The sequence below is a fragment of the Narcine bancroftii genome, chromosome 1 (assembly GCF_036971445.1).
Source record: "Narcine bancroftii isolate sNarBan1 chromosome 1, sNarBan1.hap1, whole genome shotgun sequence".
Classification (NCBI taxonomy): domain Eukaryota; kingdom Metazoa; phylum Chordata; class Chondrichthyes; order Torpediniformes; family Narcinidae; genus Narcine; species Narcine bancroftii.
Window position 1 is genome coordinate 72,119,686 of NC_091469.1, and position 20,768 is coordinate 72,140,453.

A 20,768-nucleotide genomic window follows, 5' to 3' on the forward strand; every position below is an offset into this window, starting at 1 on the left:
TTCCTTGGAAGATGAGAAAGGGAGATTGATATTGAATAATGAGGTAATGGCTGAGATATTGAACAAATATTTTGTGTTAGTCTTCACAGTGGAAGACATGTCCACCATGCCAAAGAGTGGTGATAGGGATACAAAGGGAGGTGAGGGCCTCGATAAAATAAATGTTACAAAAGAGATAGCGATGAGCAAAATAATGGGACAGAAAGCAGACAAATCTTCTGGTCCTGATGGGATGCATCCCAGGGTACTGAAGGAAATGGCAGGAGTTACAGTTGATGCTTTGGTAGACATATACCCAAATTATATGGATTCTGGGCAGATTGGAAGACAGCAGAAGATGGATAACCATTGACCAGTTAGCTTAATATCTGTAGTCGGGAAAATGCATGAAGCTCTCACTAAGGTTGAAATAACGAGATATTTAGAACAAAGGGATTCCATCAGGGAGACGCACAGCATGGATTCAGAAAGGGCAGGTCTTGTTTGACAAATTTGCTGGAGTTATTTGAGGATATGATGGGTGCGGTAGTTAGAGGGGAACAGATTGATGTTGTATATTTAGATTTCCAGAAGGCGTTTGATAAGTTGCCACACAAGAGACCTATCAATAAGATACAGATGAATGGAGTCCAGGGGGGGAGGGGAAAGTATATTGGCATGGAATAAGGATTGGTTAACTGACACAAAGCAGAGAGTTGGGATAAATGGGTGTTTTCTGATTGGCAGACAGCGACAAGTGGAGTGCTGCAGGGGTCAGTGCTGGTCCCGCAGCTGTTCAACATTTTCATTGATGATTTGGAAGAGAGATCAGAGAGTAGTGTAGCCAGGTTTGTGGATGATACTAAATTGAGTGAAAAGCAAATTATACAGGGATGTGGAGAGGCTGTGGAAGGATATAGTTAAGTTAGGGGAGTGGGAAAAGGTCTGGCAAATAGGCTTTCTGTGTGTGTGTGTGTGTGTGTGTGTGTGTGTGTGTGTGTGTGTGTGTGTGTGTGTGTGTGTGTGTGTGTGTGAGTGAGAGAGAGAGAGATCACTTGACAGTGTCAGTTGGGACTGGAACAGAACAAGCTGGTAAGCCCGACTGGAAGATGGCCTGGTCAAAGCACTTGTGGTTCATGCAAGAGGAGAAGACTGGCAGTCTAATGTTTTACTTCGAATAAGAGAAACAAAAAGGAACTCTGTGGTGATCCAATTTGTACTTCTCTCCCCTATATCTGAATTTATTACTGCCAGTGTTTGCTATTATTTTCATGTCATTCTCCTATAATCTGTATGCTGTTTTCACATACAATCTTTCTTGCTCCACAGTTTAGTGATGCAGAAACAATTAAAAATAGCATCATCTCATCGCAATATACAGATAAATCCCCACAAGATAACTGAAAATATAAATGCAGAGGAAAAACAGAAAAAAAAGTGAGACAGGCAATGTTCTAGTCCTAAGATCAGGAAGTACAGAGCATAAGCATACATGGCAAGATTATCATAACAGTTAGCGCAATGCTGTACGCAGCTTGCGATTGGGACCTGTGCTGTCTGTAAGGAGTTTATATGTTCTCCCCATGTCTGCATGGGTTTCCTTCCATCCTTCAAAACATAATGAGGTGGGTGTAATGACATGCGTGACTATGGCTTTCTTATGACTTATACTGAAGCAAGATCAATTTATAAAGACCATCAATTCCACCTCCAGAATTATTTTTTTCAGCTCATTGCAGTGGTGAACCAAGTAAAAATTTATGAAAACACAAGCACCCTACAAAGCATAGTTAGGCGCTAGTGAGACCTCACTTGCAGTATTACGATGGATGTTGGAGAAGCTTCAGAGAAGGTTCACAAGGATGATTCTGGGAATTAAAAGATCATCATATGAGGAGGATTTGACAGCTTTTGTACTTGTTGGAATTTAGGAGAATGGGGGGGGGGGGATTTCATTGAAACATTTTGATTGCTGAAAGGCATAGACTGAGTAGATGTAGAAAGTTTTTCTCCCCCTACAATGAGAGATTCTAGGACAAGAGGACATAACTTCAGAATTGAAGGACGTTTGCTTACAACCGAAATATGGAGGAATTCCTTTAGCCAAGAGTGGTAAATCAGTGGAATTTAGTCAAAACACAATAATGGAGAAACTCAGCAGATCAAATAGTGTCCTTTTTGTAGCAAAGATACATAACCATTGTTTCGGACTTGAGCCCTTTATCAAGTATGAAGGGATCAAACCCGAAACATCGGTTATGTTGTAGAGTTCACGATATGCGAACGTGGAAAAGAACAACATACACACCAAAGCCTTGGAAAGCGAAACTGGTTTATTGCTCTGGCCGTTGCGCTTATCTGGGCCCCAGGCACTGACATCAGGGGCCCGCATCATCGGAGCGCCAGCCTGTGATTGGGCAGCATTCCTGCCAGAGTTCACCATCTTCCCACCCTGCGGAGGTCACATGGGATGATGGCTGGTGTCACCCCAGGTCCATGCAGTCACCACATTCACTGGTTATTTTGTGGGGCGGTCCGTGTCTCCATGAACGGACTGCTACTATGTATCTTTTTCTTTGCTATTTAAAGGTCAATGACCTGCTGAGTTTCTCTAGCATTGTGTCTTTACTTAAACTGTAGTGTCTGCAGACTTTCGTGTTTTACAATCTGTAGAATTTGTTGTAACAGGTGGTTATGGAGGCCAGATCATTGGGTATATTTAACGCAGCGGCTGATATGCTCTTGATTAGCCAGAGGATCAAAGCTTATGGGGAGAAGCTGGACAGTGGATCTTAGTGGGAAAATGGATCAGATCATGATTAAATGGTGGGGCAGACCAATGGGCTAAATAGCCCATTTCTGCTCCTATGTATTATGGTTAAAGTTGCAGAGATGCCCATGCATAATCCAAAACAGGACGACTATAGATCTTCACCTGCCAGCATTGATATAATGGTCTTCAAATCAACTGAAAGAAAACAACTACTTTAATCTGGACATTTTAAAAACTATTTTGTGATAGAAACCTAATGCTTGGAGCTGAGGTCTTTTCAAAATAATGTCAAAAATGAAAGTTAATTTTGAAATGTGTAATAAATTATAAAATTATGTATACACTATACCACCTTCTAAATTAATGTCCTGAAATAGAATTAAGCTCCTGTATTATAAAATCCTTAGTTTCACTAAAATTCAGACTTTCACTGTTTGTTGGGAAACATCTGCTTATGCAAAATGCACCTAAATTTGGCAATATTGCTTCAACAAAGAACATCCAACTTGCTCAATATATCTTAATGTTCAGCTACATAAGTGAAATATTGATCATGAGGCATTAGGTAGTTAACTTTATCCATGGATTTCACAGTCCTCATATATAGTTTCCAAAATCATGACTTGTATTAACATATGTGCAGTGTACCTCCTTTATCACAATTACCCTCCATCAGCATTAAATTGTTTACAAACCTTGTTTGAGTTTTTCCATGAGTTCTTGTGAGTACTTCATAGCTCCCAGATACACAAGCACCTGAGGGATTCTGTAGTCTGCAAACATAGACAGATTGGCAATGTCATGGAATAAACCATGTCCCTTTCCTTCCAGGAGACCCCAGATGTCCGCTATAAGGATTTGTGCCCTTTTATAAAAAGCAACTTTCTTTCCCTGTATGACAAAGGTACATAATTGTGAACATACAAAATATTTATTACATCTAGTGAGATAAATCTCAATGAATCATCTCTCAATTCTGGTGAAATTTGAGAAATGTATTCTTTAGAATTGATGACACTGGTACACAAAATACCATTGCACTTTCTTCCTGTAAAAATGAAAGAAAAATGTACCGCGGTATAGAGATACAATATCCTTTATCCAGAACCCTTGGGGGACAGTGTGTTCCGAATTTTGGATTTTCCCGGATTTCAGAACAAAAGCCAGCTGCCCCAGATTTAAGCCCACCCGAATTGTGCTGCCGTATCCACCCCCTTCCAGTCGCACTGGCATCTCTCTCCTCCTCGCCCACACGAGTCGCGCTGCCATCTCTCCCTCCCCACCCAACCTAGTTGTGTTGATGTCTCTCTTTCTCCCTCTGCTGTACCAGGACCAGAAAAAAAATGCCAGTTTTTGGAGCTTTCCGGATTTTGGATGTCCGGATAAAGGACTGTGTATTACAAAACCTTAACCCTGTGCTATTTTACTGATCTAGAAGAGGTTTGTGTGATCACACAATTTGTGAACTATAGCCACAGATTAATTATGAAGATAATACAATCAGGTTACAGACGAGAGGGCAGTCTTATTACATTCTGAGGAAAAGGAATGAAGGTGTCTAAGTCATGAAAATATATGGGTGAAAGTCAAGGGAAGTAGGACAGCTCAGGCTTGGAGCTTGCAAAAGCCTCTTTGTGGTATATTATTGTACAAAAACAAAAAAGCACTAGCCAAGCAACATTTTACGAATTCTTCCAGCTGATTTTCTCTTTACATAAAATTTAATTATTCTACTCTGCTTTCCCTGTATTCTTTCTTTTTTAAATTTTTTTTAAAACTTTATTTAAGATTTTATAACATGAATAAAATAAAAAGTTACAGTAAAAAGATTAAACATAAGATAATAAAAATTACAATACTACATCGGCAGACTAAATAAACTAAACTCCCCCCCCAAATTAGTACACAACATTAATGACCTAGCTTAAAATTAGTCTAACCCCCCCCAAAATAAAGAGTGAAAGAGTGAAGAGTTAATAAAATGAACAATAATTATATAAAAAGAAACCCCCTTACACAAAAAAAGATAAAACATAACAAATAAAGATACTAACATCAAAAAAAATTATCAATACTAAAATATCAAACTTAAAAACATATTTAAATCAAACTTAAATGCATATAAACGGAGTCCACTTCAACCTATAAAAGACATTCTATCCTGAATTGAAAAAGATATCCTTTCCATAGTCAAACAGAACTTCATCTCCAAATACCACCTATCTAAAGTTAATATATTTCTATCTTTCCAAGTAAGAGCTATACATTTCTTGGCCACAGCTAAAGCTAAATAGATAAAAGAAATCTGATAATCTTGTAGGCCCAAATCAATTAATGATTGCATATTCCCTAATAAAAATATACCAGGATCTAATATAAGACAAATATTATATAAACTATTAAGTATAGATTGAATACCCTTCCAAAACTGTTGCAATCGATCACAAAGCCAAACAGTATGCAAAAAAGTATTAGCCGTCTGGTCACAACGAAAACAGCAATCCGACTTACTAAGACCAAACTTTTTTAGTTTCTCCGGTGTTAAATATAACTGATGTATAAAATTGTAATTAATCATCGCTAATCTAGCATTAACCAATTTCCTAATACTATTCTGACAAATTTCCATCCAGGCTTCTTCAGCTATTATAAAACCTAAATCTTTTTCCCATTTCAACTTATCCTCATCCCAATCTTTTTTATTATCAATTTCTTGTAAAATACAATACAAATCAGATATATATCCCTTTTGTGGTATTGAAAGTACATATTCCTCAAAATTAGAATCAGGCAATAAAATCATATGTCGACCTTTTAAATTTTTTTGAGTTTAACATATAAGCATAAATATAGAAGACAATTACATAATTCATATATATACACGAGTAAGCACGCACAAAAATGCCAACAAAAAAGATACATCAATAATTGCTTATAATACCTCAAAAACATTTAATTGAAATGATCTATGCGGCCATGTTAAACCCATTTGTTGAAATTGTATACAAAATAAAGGAAAAAAGAAAAAAAACAAAATCTAATCTATCCCCTCCCTATAATCAAGGTTACCTTATAAATTAATGAAAATTTAAAAATCAATAATGTGGAACCACTGGCAATCTCCAGAGAATGGGCAATGGACCACTATAACATAAAATAATTGTTAATTCTTCCAATTACAGGTACACAATCCTTTATCCAGACATCTAAAATCTGGAAAGCTCCAGAATCTGGCGGTCAGGGGAGACTTCCGGGCGGCCGAGGGACTGGCAGCCGGGGGACCAGCGGTCAGGGGAGGTGGCCTAGGGACCAGCGATCTGGGGAGGAGGCTGGGGGGCCGAGGGACCGGCGGTTGGGGGAGGTGGCCGGGCGACTGGAAGGGGGTGGGGGTGTATACGGCAGCACAATTCGGGTGGGCTTTCCGAAATACGGAAAATTTCAAAATTCAGAACACACTATCCCCCAAGGGTTCCGGATAAAGGATCATATATCTGTATTTAAAAAATTCTAAGAATGGGCCCTACAATTTCATAAATTGAAACTTTCTACCTTTATTATATCTAATTTTCTCTAAACTTATGTTTGAGTAGAGGATTAATCATCTTTCCATTTCAATAAAATTATTTGTTTGGGCATCAACACTGTAAAAGCTAAAACTTTTCCTAAGATTCCGTTATAAGTTTATCTGAATCACAAGGTAAACCAAACAAAGCAATTAACGGGCAAGGTTCCAAATTAAACTTACGAATCATTGATAAAGTTTAGAAAATGTCTTTCTAGAATCTCTCTAAATATGAGCACTCCCAAAACATATGGATCAGAAAAGCTTCAAAAATTTTACATTTCTCACATAATGGATCAATAGCTGCATTAAAAACGAGATCATTTAAGTTTGGGTATATGAGTTCTGTGTACCACCTTAAATTGTAATAAGGAGTGTCTTGCACAAAATGAGAAATCACAAGCTGAGAGTAAAGTGCCAATCTTCATCTGAAAATGTTAAGTTCAAATCTCGTTCCCAATTGCTCTTGCTCCCAGCCAGGGGAACTGAACACAAATCCAATAAATCATTATAAATACATTATGTTAATCCACCATGAAAATAAAACTATAAATTTTTAAAAAAAACAGATCAAGAATATTAATATTGGAAATTCGCTGAAAATCCGAAAGCTTAGACTTAAAATGTCTAATGTGTAAATATCTAAAAATGTGACTTGGAATGATTAAATTTAGCTGATAATGTTCGAAAGAGGCAAAGTTATATCAAATAAAGAGATCATTAAAACTTTGAATACCTATTCTATGCCATTCCTTGAAAACCTGCAACCAACAAAGACTGTTGAAAAAGATGGCTATCTATAATAGGATGAGCCAGTGAAAAACCATAAAGTATCACTTTATGCAGATGATTTACTGCTTTTTATTTCAAATCCTGAAATTTCTATACAAAATATTAATTTTTTGATAGATTCAGTCAGTTCTTTGGTTATAAATTAAATTTATTTAAGAGTGAAATTCTACCCTTAAAAAGTTGCTTTTGCAGGTTATTCCAACTTTCCATTTAAAATGGTGAAATAACTTTTCCAATATTTATAAATTACAATTACGAAAAGTTATAAAAACTTATTGAGTAATACCCAGAAATTCTCTTTCATGAAGATTAAACTATCATTATCAGGTTGGTCATCCTTATCTATTACAATGATGGGACATATTAATTCAATTAAAATGAATATTTTACCTAAATTTTTGTTTCTTTTTCAAGTGTTACCAATTTTTATCCCCAAATCCTTTTTCAGTTCACTGGATTCGGTTATATGGCAGGGTGAAAAAAACCACGTACAAATAAAGCCCATCTTCAGGACCACATTAAATGGAAGATTATCACTTACTTCCAGATTTTAGATTGGACTATTTATTGGGTAATTAACAGACATAATTTACATTTGAATAAGTCAATGAATCTCTCCTCTTGGGTAGAAATAGAATTACAGTTCTCTAACAAACTTCTATGCTGGCAATTTTAGGATTTTTTTTTACCATTTCCCTTTTCCAAATTAACGCATAATCTGTTAATGAGAAATAGGTTGAGAATTTGGTCTCAAATTAGGAAATTCTTCAGAATTAATGGTTTCCCTGCTCTTTAACACTCTATATATCACTAATATTTCTCTTTTAAGTTTTCTTTCAGGTTTAGAGATCCTCTAGCTGCTAGGAAGGAACAATCAATTCTGCCAACTTGGACATGACCAGAGAAAAGTCCCAACCTTGTGGAGCGCCTGGCAACATAGCCCACCAAAGAGACTTCACTGCATGGACAGCCGAGCTGCCCAGGCCTCAAAAACTAATGGAGACCTATCTACCCTCTGCTTATATTCCATGTACAACTGCCCCTCCTGACCTAAACCTGGACCAATGATGGATGCCACCTCCTGAAACCGACTTGTCATGATCTGCAGAGCATTAGAGCCTCCTACGACAAGTCGCAATGAGCCCTGACCCAATTGAACACATTCATCAACCTGAGGAAACTGCCATATATAATTACCAACTCCAAAGTCTGCTGGGCTGTGGGTAAGACTGAAATGGAACAATTTCAAGCTGACATCAGCTAGAGACCTTATCTGAACCAACCACATTGACAGAACATTCAAGAAAGCACACCAACACCTCAACTTCCTTCGAGGGCAAAGGAAGTTCAGAATGCCTCTTAACAACCATAAGCACGCCATCAAAAGTATCTAAGCATGGGTGAATGCAGTTAAGAACATCACTCAAATCTTTCTCCCCTCCAGCAACACTGCTTGCTGCTACAGAAAGGTAGCCAACATACAAAGGGACCCATTCCACCCTGGCCACACTCTCTTCTCCCTCCTCTCATTGGGGAGGTTCAAAAGCGTGAAATCTTGCACCAAGTTTAAAGACAGTTTCGACTCTGCTGCCATCAGGGCCCTGAATTAATCTCACAATAGTGATCTCATAATGCTCTTGCAATGCACTAATTGATCATCTCACTGAAACACTATTAATGACCTCTGTTCTACAATTCTGTATACATGCAAAGGTTGACTTTCTGGACCACTCATGATTCGAACTCAAGTATCAAATAACAAAAAAAAACTTGAACTGGACTGAATACATTTCCTCCTGGTGGTGGTGCATACATCTGCTTCTAAATACATCTTTTAGCTGTTTCTGCTACACTTTTCTCCCTCCTCATGTCCACCAGATAATGGACAAGAGCTTATGGAGGCCTCATGTTCACTGGCTGTGTCTCAGAAGTAAGAATCTACTCTTAAGTTTATCTATAGTCCTTACTATCTATCTCTCTCACTTTATCATTCCCACCAACTAACTATACTTAGTGAAGACCAAAGAGCACAGTATGTTAGAAGAGCACTACGCGTACTCAAAAATGAGGCGTCAATCTGGTGAAATTATATCAAGGACTACATCTGAGGTTTTTCTGTTTAGTTTGTGGTGAAATGTTGACCACTATTTTATTTATGCGTGCTTACTTAATGTCAGGAAAAATAACCTAAAACAATACTTAATCAATACCTGAAATTGCCTGTTAAATTCAGGAGAGAAATCAAAAATCAATATTGGATGTCATTTCAAAGTTTTATTATATTTCAACACAAGACAAAATGAATTAATGGTTTTCCCAAATGGAACTTTGAAAAATGTTACAAATTGCTTGTACTCAACAATAAAGAATGAAATTGTCCCGAAGAATTCCTGCAGTTACATCGTACTGACACAATTATGAGTATAGATAGAATATTTATCTTCGATGTTTCTAAGGATTCCATAGTAAACTTTTCCATTTCACTTCACCACTACTAAAACTCAGATACTGTATTTTATCATGACAATTTTAAATTCAAAGACATCAATAGGGATTGATAAGTTACAAAGTGCAGTGGCAATATTTTTGATCCAGTTTAATGTTGGACCAGAAATTCCAACAGATGCTCTGGTCACGTTTCACTGCAATAACGTCATTTTGGGTGCTATTTTCCATATGGAACATTGATTGGGAAATAGAATCATGCTGGTCTGGGAGTAACTTTTAATCAACAAGACACCAGTCACTCCCAGAAAAAAGATATTCATAGTTTGTGGGAAGAGACTCTTGTACAAGCAAGTCTTAACTTTGTTTTTAGGCCCAACCTTGTATGGAACCAATACTCTCTGCCCCTGACCTTAAACCATAATCCAGCTGGAGCCATTAAAACACCTTCAGTTCCCCCAACCCTCTTAGGTCGACACACATCCCAGCTCCCAAGCAGCTGACTCCCTGAAGCACAATCATCCTTCTCTATTTTCTCTACACTCACCCCATCCCTCAATCAATTCACCTAACAAACTCCAAATTCACTGGTCTACAGCCCAATGATCTAATCTGATCTCCACAACACCTCTGGTCCACAATCACCATAGAAACTCACACACCATTATATCTGTGCTGGCACATTTCTGACAATGGAAATGGTGATACAAAAAGAAGATGCACAAAGACCATAGGATTTAGTTCTTCTCATTGTGATGTTGCTTCAATGTCCTATTCTAAACTGCTGCAGCATATGCATTTCTATGCCTTTGTAATAGTAAAGATATTTAAGAATGCTATTGTGTCCTGTTGACATAGAAAGGTAGTTCAACCACAAAAGACTCACCTGAAATATAGTTTCATCTCTATATGACGGAAAGTTTTCCACCACAATATGTAGCAGTTTCTGGGCATTATTCTCACTCTTCTTAATGCAGTTAAGAAAGGAACCATCAAACTTTTCCAGCAAAACATTTCCAGCTTCCTTAAGCACTCTGAGACGTTCTTCGATCAGTGGCATTGGAACATCCGTGTCTGAACGCAGCACATATTTCAGTTCCTCAAGGGTGATGTTGGCAAAATATGATGCTTTGGTGATTGGAATGTCTTATGTAAAGAAACACCAAAATATAAAAATTAATACTATTACTGGAAAAAGCTCAGGTTTTTGATCAAGATTGTTCAATGTGCAAATAAATTGCTTAACACACAAAATTAGAAACTGTTGAAACACTCAGCAGGTCCAGCTATACCTGTGGAAATAAAATGTCAATGCTTCAAGTTGATATACGGTTTAGGAATACTCTGGTAAAGGAGCTTTGGTCTGAAATGTTAGCTGTTTCTCTTCCCACAGTTACTGCCAGGCCTGCTAAGTATTTCCAGCATTTCCTATGTTATTCCCCACATCTGCAGTTCTTAAAAAAAAATTCATTGTCTAATGTTTCAATTATCTATGTCAAAAAGCTCTAATATTAAAACCCTATTTATGAAAATGTAATGTTAGACCAATAGTATACACATTGATAAAGGTGTGTACTTTTTTACATTTATGGATAGGAAGAGCTTAGAAGGATGTGGACCAAATGCAGGCAAATATAGTGAGCCCACAATGCTAACTTGGTTAATATCAAGAAGCATGGACAAGGGCCTTTTCTATGTTGCATGACTATGACTTGGGTGAGAGAGAAATAAAATTAGCCAGCTTTCCCAGTCTAGACATTGATTTGGAATAGGAACAGACATCAATGTCATCATAAAGGTAAAATCCTAATCCAGCTAAATTGTACTCTTTTGATATCTCCTTACTTATTCTCTCCTCACAAAAAAGAACATTTTAGTTTGTTCTGAAAGAAAACTGTCTTTAAACTATTAATGAATATTCTTCCAATCGTATTTATCCCTCAAATGTCACTAAAGCAGAGTTCCAGATATATCTGCAAACTGGATATTCCAATGACTATGAAGTGCTTTTGTTTGTTGAGATTGTGAAGACACTATTTAATGGCAACTATAATTATTTAATTGTTGCTAAAAATGAATGACAAGAAAATTAAACATTAATTGTGCAGATATTTAAATTTCCCATCTGAACTTTACAACTAATATCAATAGCAGTGCCATTAATTGTATTTACCCCAGTCCCAACCACCCCCATTTCAGTTCCCACAACTTCCACTTCCACAAGGCTGACACACTAGATTCCTCTGCTGCTAGATCTCACCGCATCATCCTTCCCCCCCACCACTCCTTATCCCATCAGACCTCCCTACTCACCCCCCATCTACTCCTTTGAGGATTCCTTTCTTCCCACCACCCCAGCCCTCAGACCCTCTCATCCTATCAACTCCCCTCTCTGCCACCTCCATCCTTTGACCTCCCAAACCCCCCACCTCCCTCCTCTGACTTCCCCAAACCTCGACTCCCCAAGCAGATCTCCTCCACCCCTCAACATCCTCCATTTTGACCCTTGCTGGTTTTACTATCCCCTCCAACCTTCACCTCTCAGACACAATGCTGTCCTCAGTACAGGCTTCACCTTCAGCCACACCTTAAAAAGTTCTGTGCACCGCCACGATGGCAAACTCTTCTTCCATCGTTTCCATATCCACTTCTTCCACCATGATTCTTCACCCCCTATTGAAGACCCCTTGCCCTGCCTTAAGCTTCCTTTCTCCTCTTGGATCATCATCCTGACCATCCACCCACTATGGACTTTTACATTTCCAATTGCCGTCGAGGTATCAACCATCTCAACCTCACCACTCCCCTTGCACATTCTAATCTCACCCTATCAAACCACTCTGCCCTCCACTTCTCTTCACACCAATCCCAATCTCACTACCAAACCCACACACAAGGGTAGTGCTTCTGTGGTTTGGTGCACTGACCTTTAACTTGCTGAAGCCAGACAACAGCTCTCAGACATGTCCTTTTATTTACTTCTTCAATAGAACCTACCAAAGAACATCAAGCCACCATATTTTCTAAAAATCTTATTTTTGTTTTTTTCCATATATTTATCTTGAAAGTGGAAAATTTTGAAGTATATACAAAACATTTTTTTTACAAAACAACCTCTTCCTTTTAACAGTACAAATTCGTACACTGTCAGGCCTTACAGTTGGGTTTAAAAATATCTTCATTGGGAGATCACTTACATTTTTATAATAATAGCATCTTTTTAAATTTATATTTGGACCTCTATAAAATGGTTGCCATATTTTATAAATACATCATCATTTGTTCTTTAGTTTGTGATTTTTTTTTCCCCATTGGTATACAACTGTTCATCTCTGTCTTCCATTGTGGAGTCAGATTTCCAAGTCATCGCAATACATTTCTTAGCCATTGCTAAAGCCAAATTTGGAATTTATTTAGTTTATTACTTATTTCAATAAAGTTGACCAAAAGATAAAGCTACAGGTTGACCACAAAGGCTACCCGTTATCCTTGTTAATATTTCAATAATATCCTTTCAAAAAAGTCTCACCTTCACACACAACCATGTAGCATGTGCAAATGTTCCTATTTCTATTCCACATCTCCGAAATTTCCAATTTTGATTTATGTAATTTCTGTGGTGTGAGGTATAGGAAATTATATTGTACTAATCCATGCTTGCATTTATAATTGACATCATGCTATCCAAACACCAATCAGACCAACATCTTTCCATTATTGCAACTCCTAAATCTGACTTTCATCTCTCTTTTGATCTCTGTAAACCTGGTTTTGCACTTTCATTTTGGAGAGCAAAGTACATCTTTGATATAAATTTAGGTGTGTTCCCCAACCAAATCGTTCATTCCATCTCACTAATTTCAGGTGGGACCCAGTTTGGTCCTCATCTTTCTCTTCAAAACCATCTTAACTGGAAGAAGCAAAAGTATGTTCCATTAGCTACGTAATAAATATTTCTTAATTGTTCAAAAGACACAAGAGATCCATCCATATAACAATCATCAACGTATCTTATTCCTTTGTCATACCATGAATTCAATATTTTGTTACCCAGATTCACAGGCAGTATTACATTTTTACATAATAGTGTCTTCAGTGATATACCTGCTTTTTCCCCCCTGATACATTTATTCATTTCTTGCCATGTTCTAATCATATGTATTAGTATAGGATTATCCATTTTTTTTAATACTGACTGAACATTCCACTTTAGTTCTTTATTATCTCCTCCTTTATTGAATTCAGTCCCATATTGAATCCACGAAGGGGACTGTTTTCTTCAAGGAAAGATAATAGAAATCTTGCTTGTGCTGAGAGATACTACTTCTTAAAATCTGGGAGTATAAGTCCTCCCAATTTATAATCCTATGTTAACTTTTCCAGTGCAATTCTTGGTACTTTGTTATTCCATAGGAATGGTCTTTTGTAATAATTAAAAGAACATTTTAATTAATGCAATAGACAACAATTGAAAGAGATACTGTAGTCTTGATATTAGCTTCATTTTTATACAATTTACCCTTCCTATTAATATAATCGGTAGATCTTTCCATTTCTGTAAATATTTTCTACTTTTTCCAATGTTACGAACCCAGAGAACCGCAAAACCCAGTAGCAATAGAAATTCACAAAGACAAATGGTTAAACAAAATTTCTTTTAATTTTCTTTAAACATATATATAAAATCAAACTTTAACTTATGACTATTAACTTAACCTCACTTAACCCCCTTCTAGTTCTAAGTGCACCTGTATGTAATGTGTACATGTTCAGGAAAGTTCTTTGCTTTAATAATCCAATCATTCACTTTTCACTTCTCCAAGTTCACCGCTATCAGATAATTCTTATACTGTGCAGAGAATTCAACATTTATGAATTTTCACCAGGCTCTGGTGCTGAAAGTTAAATGGTTACCGCTCAGGAAGGTTCTTGTTGGTTTCAGAGAGGGAAATTTGTTGCTTATTGGACGCTCACAAAATGATTTCCCCCAATCAGCCACTTCAGTATGTTGCTAAAGAAACTTGCCCCATCATGGGTTTTCCAAATGATAACCTCTTCTTCCAGGTCACCACAGAGTTCCTCGTTTCCCTTATTTCAGGAGAAATAAACTAGCCAGCCATTTCGTCTTGTTAGGACCACAAGGGTTTTGAACTGGCTGAACTCGGAACTCATAACCCATCTTTAAAATGGGGTTTTCAACAAACTGCCAGTTTGTCAAGTTGCAGCCTCCAAAAGCTACTGCAAAACTGACCTCTCTCTCTAAAAGTGAATCCTGTTAGTTTTTTCCTCTCTCTCTCTTCTTGTGAAAACCAAACAACCACTCCCAAGAATCCAAACCCAATCTTTGAAAGATCTTTATCAGCACTTAAGCCAAGACTGTCCATTTGCATCTGCTTTTAAAAATTCCTTCCAAAGCAGTTTCATTGTCTTTGCAAAGGAACTTGGAGCCTGGATATCTGGCTTGAGCAAAGCTCTGGCATTTTGAACGAGATGTGTTTTGTTCTGCTTGTGAAGTGACTTACACCAAACCCCATAATCTATCTCTTTTAAAAACATATTTATATATAATATACCCTGTAACACTAATAGAGTATAATTAAGCTTATATAAATTATTATCTGTCATTATTCCTAAATATTTAATTCCATTCTTCCAATTAAATTTGTTACCTCTTCGGTTTCTTTCATAGTCAAAATTTTGCAATGGCATTATCTTACTTTTGTCCAAATTTATTTTATATCCCGATATTCTTCCATATTTTTCTAATATTGTTTGCAACTTTATCAATGATTCAGCTGGGATAGACACGTACATCATCAGCAAATAAACTAACTTTATGTTCTTCCTGTCCAACTTTGAAGCCCTTAATATCTGGATCTCTTCTTATAATCTCTGCCAGAGGTTCAGTCGCAAGTATAAATAATGCTGGGGATAGAGGACACCAATGTCTACTCAATCCACTGTCTACTCAATCTACTCAAGGGAAAAATAGATGCCGTTTCATTATTAGTTATAATTTTAGCTTGCAGCTTAAGATAGAGATTTTAACCCAAATTATAAATTTTCTACCGATGCCAAATTTTTCCAACGTTTCATATAAGAAAGACTATTCTCGTCAGTCAAATGCCTTTTCTGCATCTAAAAAAAGTTGTTTGGATTCAACTTTAATTTTCCCATATGTATTATACTGAATAATCTACTTAAACTATTTTGAAGAATACCTTCCTTTAACAATCCCTACCTGATCTAGATGCATTCATTTTGGTAAATATTCAACCTTTGCTAGGATTCTATAATCTGCATTCAGGAGTGATGATGAGGTTTTTAGTGGGTCTTTACCTATTTTTGGTAGCACTGTAATTATAGCAGTTGTATAAGTGTCCAGGAGGGTCTGGGTCTCCACCGCCTGGTCTAACTCAACCCATCAACAGAGGCATCAACAAATCTTTAAATTGTCTATAGAACTCAGGAGGGATCCCATCTTACCCTGGGAGCTTATTAGCTTGTAAAGTACCCAAAGATTTATCTATTTCTTCCCTTGTAAAAGGGTGCATTTAAATCATTTTTTTCTCTCTCTTCTGGTACAGGAAGTTCAACATTTGTTAAAAATTCTTCCATCTTTATTTCATCTCCCACTAATTCTGATTTATATAATTTCCTATAGTAATGTCTAAATGTACTATTTATCTCATTTTGATTATATGTTATAGGATGTTTCTATTGCATTTATCATTCTGGATGACTCCTCTGCTTTAACCTGCCAAGATAACACTTTATGTGTTCTCTAGTTCATATTTTTGTTTAGTTTTTATTATCATTTTTTCCATTATACATGTTGGTAATGTATTATGTTGTAACATTTTGTTCTCCAATATTCTATATTTTTCTTGTGTTCTTGATATCTGATATTCTATTTCCAATTTTGTTTTATCCTTCTCTATATCTTCTTATTCTCTCGCTTATTCTCTCTAAAGATTTTTAATATAAGAAACAATTTGTCCCCTCAGATAAGTTTTAAACATATCCCATATTAGAAAGTGGAAAATTGTTTTCACAAAATATTTCTATCTCTTAATAAGTTCACAAAAATCCTTCCTCTTTAATAATGTCGCATTAAGGCACCATCTAACATACTTTCTTCTTTTTCCATTACGGTAATACTTAACTTTAATGGCGAGTTGTCTGATAAAAATCTTGACAAGTACACTGTTTTTACCACTCTATTTTGTAGCTAGGCAGATATTAAAATTAAGTCAGTCCTTGTTTGTGAATCATGTACCCTTGAATAGAATGTGTAGTCTCTTTCTATGGTGGTTAAGCCACCTCCATATATCAATTAAATTTAAATCCTTCATAAATGATAGTCATTTTTGCAGCTTTTTGCACTTGTTACTGTTCTCGCTGATTTATCCAATATTGGATCTAAACAAATTCAAATCTCCAATCAATATATTTTGTCTTCCTCCTGCATTTTTAAAAAAATATCCTTCATCATTTTAATTTGGGGCATAAATATTCATAAACGTCCATGATTCTGCATAAATTTCACGATTGCCATTACAAATCGCAGAAAGTCTTCCACTTCATCCTTGTTCTTGAAAAATTGTGGTTTCTCTTCTGCTACTTCAACCCTCAAAGTCGCAGAATATATAATTGAATATATAATTGAGTATTTCAAGTTTTTTCTGTTTTTTTTTTTAAACTTTATTTATTCGTTCAAAAAACAAATAATATGACATATACAGCAATTAACCATAAACATGAACGTTATTTTTTACATATAAAAAATAGAAAAGAAAAGAACCCCCCCCCCTTCAGCCAACTCTCCTAAGGAGAGCCATAAAGAAAAAAGAAAAATTAAATATACATATTAAGATCTAATCAATGTAAATTGAAATGTAAATATTCTGAATATAATGACCACTTACTAATTAAAAAATTATAATTATCACACGAAACATATGTAATTTTTTCCATTATTAAACAATATTTCATCTCATTATGCCATCTATTAATATCAATCATATTTGTATCTTTCCACGTTCTAGCAATACATTTTTTCGCAATGGATAAAGCTAAATATACAAAAGCAAGCTGAAGCTTATCTAATCCCAAGCCTTTCAAAGGTTGCAAACTACCCAATAAAAATACTGTTGGATCTAAAACTACTTTAATCTTATACAGATATTCTAAAAACGATTGAATTTTCTTCCAAAAATATTGTCTATGTACACATGACCAAACGGCATGAAAAAAAGTTCCAACCGTATCATCACATCTAAAACAGAAGTGATTCATGAAAACCATACTTTTTTTAATTTTTCAGGTGTTAAATATAATTGATGTAAAAAAATTATAGTTAATCATTGCATAACGAGCATTTATCAATTTAGTTACACTATCATAACAAATATCTAACCAATCATCTTCGGAAAAAATAAAACCAGTATCCACTTCCCATATTCTTTTAGATCTATCCCAAGTCTTTTTATCCATACCATCCTGTAATATTTGATACATAGATGAAATATAACCCTTCTCTGGTACCTTCACAAGTCTCAAATTTAGTCATTTCAGGTAAAATCATATCTCCACCAAACATACATCTTACTAAAGATTGAATTTGATAATATAGAAACAAAGAATTCTTATCAATACCAAAACCTTCCCTCATCTGATTAAAAGATAATAATTCACTCTTTTTAAAACAATCTCCCAAATTTTTCACACCTTTAAATCTCCAATGCAATAAACTTTGATTATGTATTGAAAAAGGAATAAGTTGATTATTATACAACGGAGTCAAAGCCGATAATTTACCCCTAGAGCCTGTCATTTTATTTTTCTTTATCCATAACTTCATTAAATGTTTTAGAAAAGGCACATTATATTGTTGTAACAAATTTATATTCCATCTAAACAAAAATTGGTGTATTTCAAATTCAGAAATATTTGCCATCTCAATTTTGGCCCTACCAAATCCATCAATTAACTAATAAATTTAAGTTGGGCTGCTTCATAATAATTTTGAAAATGTGGTAAACGTAATCCCCCTAACTCATATTTCCAAGTTAATTTATTCAAAGCTACTCTTGAAAATTTACCTCTCCATAAAAACTCCCTAACCATTTTATTCAAATCTCAAAAAAAATATTATCAAGAAAATACAGAATAGATTGAAACAAATATTGTATACGCGGAAAGATATTCATCTTAATTGTATTTATTCTACCCATTAAATTAATAGGTAAATCTTTCCATTTGATCAAATCAGTTTTAATTTTTTTCAATAACGGAACATAATTTAATTTATATAAAGATTGATAATTAACATTCAAAATTATACCCAAATATTTAATTCGATCAGTCCATTTCAAATTAATAATATTCTTATAAACTGAATAATCTCCTTCACTTACCGGTAATATTTCACTTTTTTCCCCAATTAACTTGATATCCAGAAAGACATCCATATTGTATTAAACACTCCTTCAAGTGCAAAAGTGACTGAGCTGGGATTATTAAATACACCAATACATCATCAGCAAATAAATTAATTTTATACTCCTCGTCTATAACTTTCATACCTTGTATCTGTGTATTTTGTCTTATCAATTATGCTAAAGGTTCAATCACTAACGCAAACAAAGCCGGTGATAAAGGACAACCTTGACGAGTTGATCGAGTTAGCTCAAAGGGTTTCAAAATCAAACCATCACAGTAGAGGTACAGTTAATCTCACAGAACATGTCTATCTGAGTTCTAATGAAGCTAGAAAACTCTGGTTTCTTCAACAGTAATGGGTTGAGTCGCCATCTATGCACCATCTCGTTTATCTGGCATTATAATCGTAAGTGTCAAGGGGAGTAGTCTGACAAGTCTCGCCGTGTACTCTTTTTCCATGATCCTTCCCTCTATTTGGGTTGATGCAAAAAATAAATCTATCCTGGTATAGGATTCATGTAGCTTCGAGTAGAAGGAATAATCCATCTTCCTTGAATGCTGCTTTCTCCACACATCTATTTAAATTCAGCTCCTTCATAAAGGCCAATGTAGCTTTCGCCACTTTGACCTTTGTTACTCTTTTCACCGACTTGTCCAAAACCAGATCCAGACAAAAATGGAAGTCCCCTCCAATTGGGATGTTTTCTCTACCCTCCAATTTCAAAAAAACATCTTGTATAAATGTCTCATATCGAAATTAGGGGCATATAAATTTAACAGGATCCAGGATTCCAAATATATCTGACAGTGTACCATTACGTACCCTCCTGCTTTATCCTTGACCACACTCTCCACCCTCACTGGAACATTCTTCCCTATCAAAATCCCTACTCACCTTGCCTTGGAATTAAAGGAGGATGAAATTGTCTGGTCTATGCATCCTCTTTTTTAACTTCTGATGTTCTCTTTATTTAAGATATGTCTCTTAGAGAAAGGCTATATCTACTTTCATTTTTTTGATGTGTGCCAAGACTCTCTTCCTCTTTACCGCCCCATTTACTTCATTAACATTAAAACTTAGGTATTTGTATTAATAATTGTCCCAGAGATCCTCCCATATTTGTGTTCCCTCCGCCCAACCATCCAGTGTCTATCCAATCACTTGACCTTGACCCTCCAGAGCAGCACATCAAGCCTACATCACACCCTGCAAAAACATCTCCCATTAACCCATACTCTTCTCCCAAATCACTCCTTCTCCCTCCCTTTCCCCTTTGTTCTCCAGCTCTGGCACCCAAGATGTCGGCACCATCTCCCTCTATCTTATGGATAATGCCTGATGTACCCATCCTCTTTTCCTCTCCCACTCCCCCACCCCAGAACCCTCCTAGATAATCCTATTTCTCATTTACAAACATATACATAGAGATCCTTCCTATTTAACTGCTATCTTATAAACTTTAACTCCCATATTTAACACAACTAAATTTCAACATAACCATTCAACCTTTAACTACTTTATATGTTATCTTATAAACTTCAACCTGTCCATTTAACAAATAGCTTAATTTCAACATAACTATTCAACCCTTAACTACCTAATCTTCCTAAACTACCTAAACTACCTTCATATTTAACTTTGTATATTTTATCCAAATATACCAAGCTATCATACTATCAATTTTAAAACTAATCATATGTATTACTTATATATTGATCATATGTTTGTCTTTGCAATAGCTCGATATGTTTATAATGCCCTCCTTTCCAGTA

General features: G+C 35.8%; 1 protein-coding gene across 1 annotated transcript in view; it reads right to left on the bottom strand.

The window, feature by feature from the left end:
- qng1 (Q-nucleotide N-glycosylase 1) overlaps window positions 1–20,768 on the bottom strand; it is a 32,791-nt gene that overhangs the window by 6,703 nt on the left and 5,320 nt on the right. The window contains exons 3-4 of the mRNA XM_069930213.1: window positions 10,438–10,697; window positions 3,448–3,643 (exon numbers count right to left, since the gene is read on the bottom strand). Coding sequence (XP_069786314.1) covers window positions 3,448–3,643; window positions 10,438–10,697 — 456 coding nt within the window. The remainder of the gene's footprint in view (window positions 1–3,447; window positions 3,644–10,437; window positions 10,698–20,768) is intronic.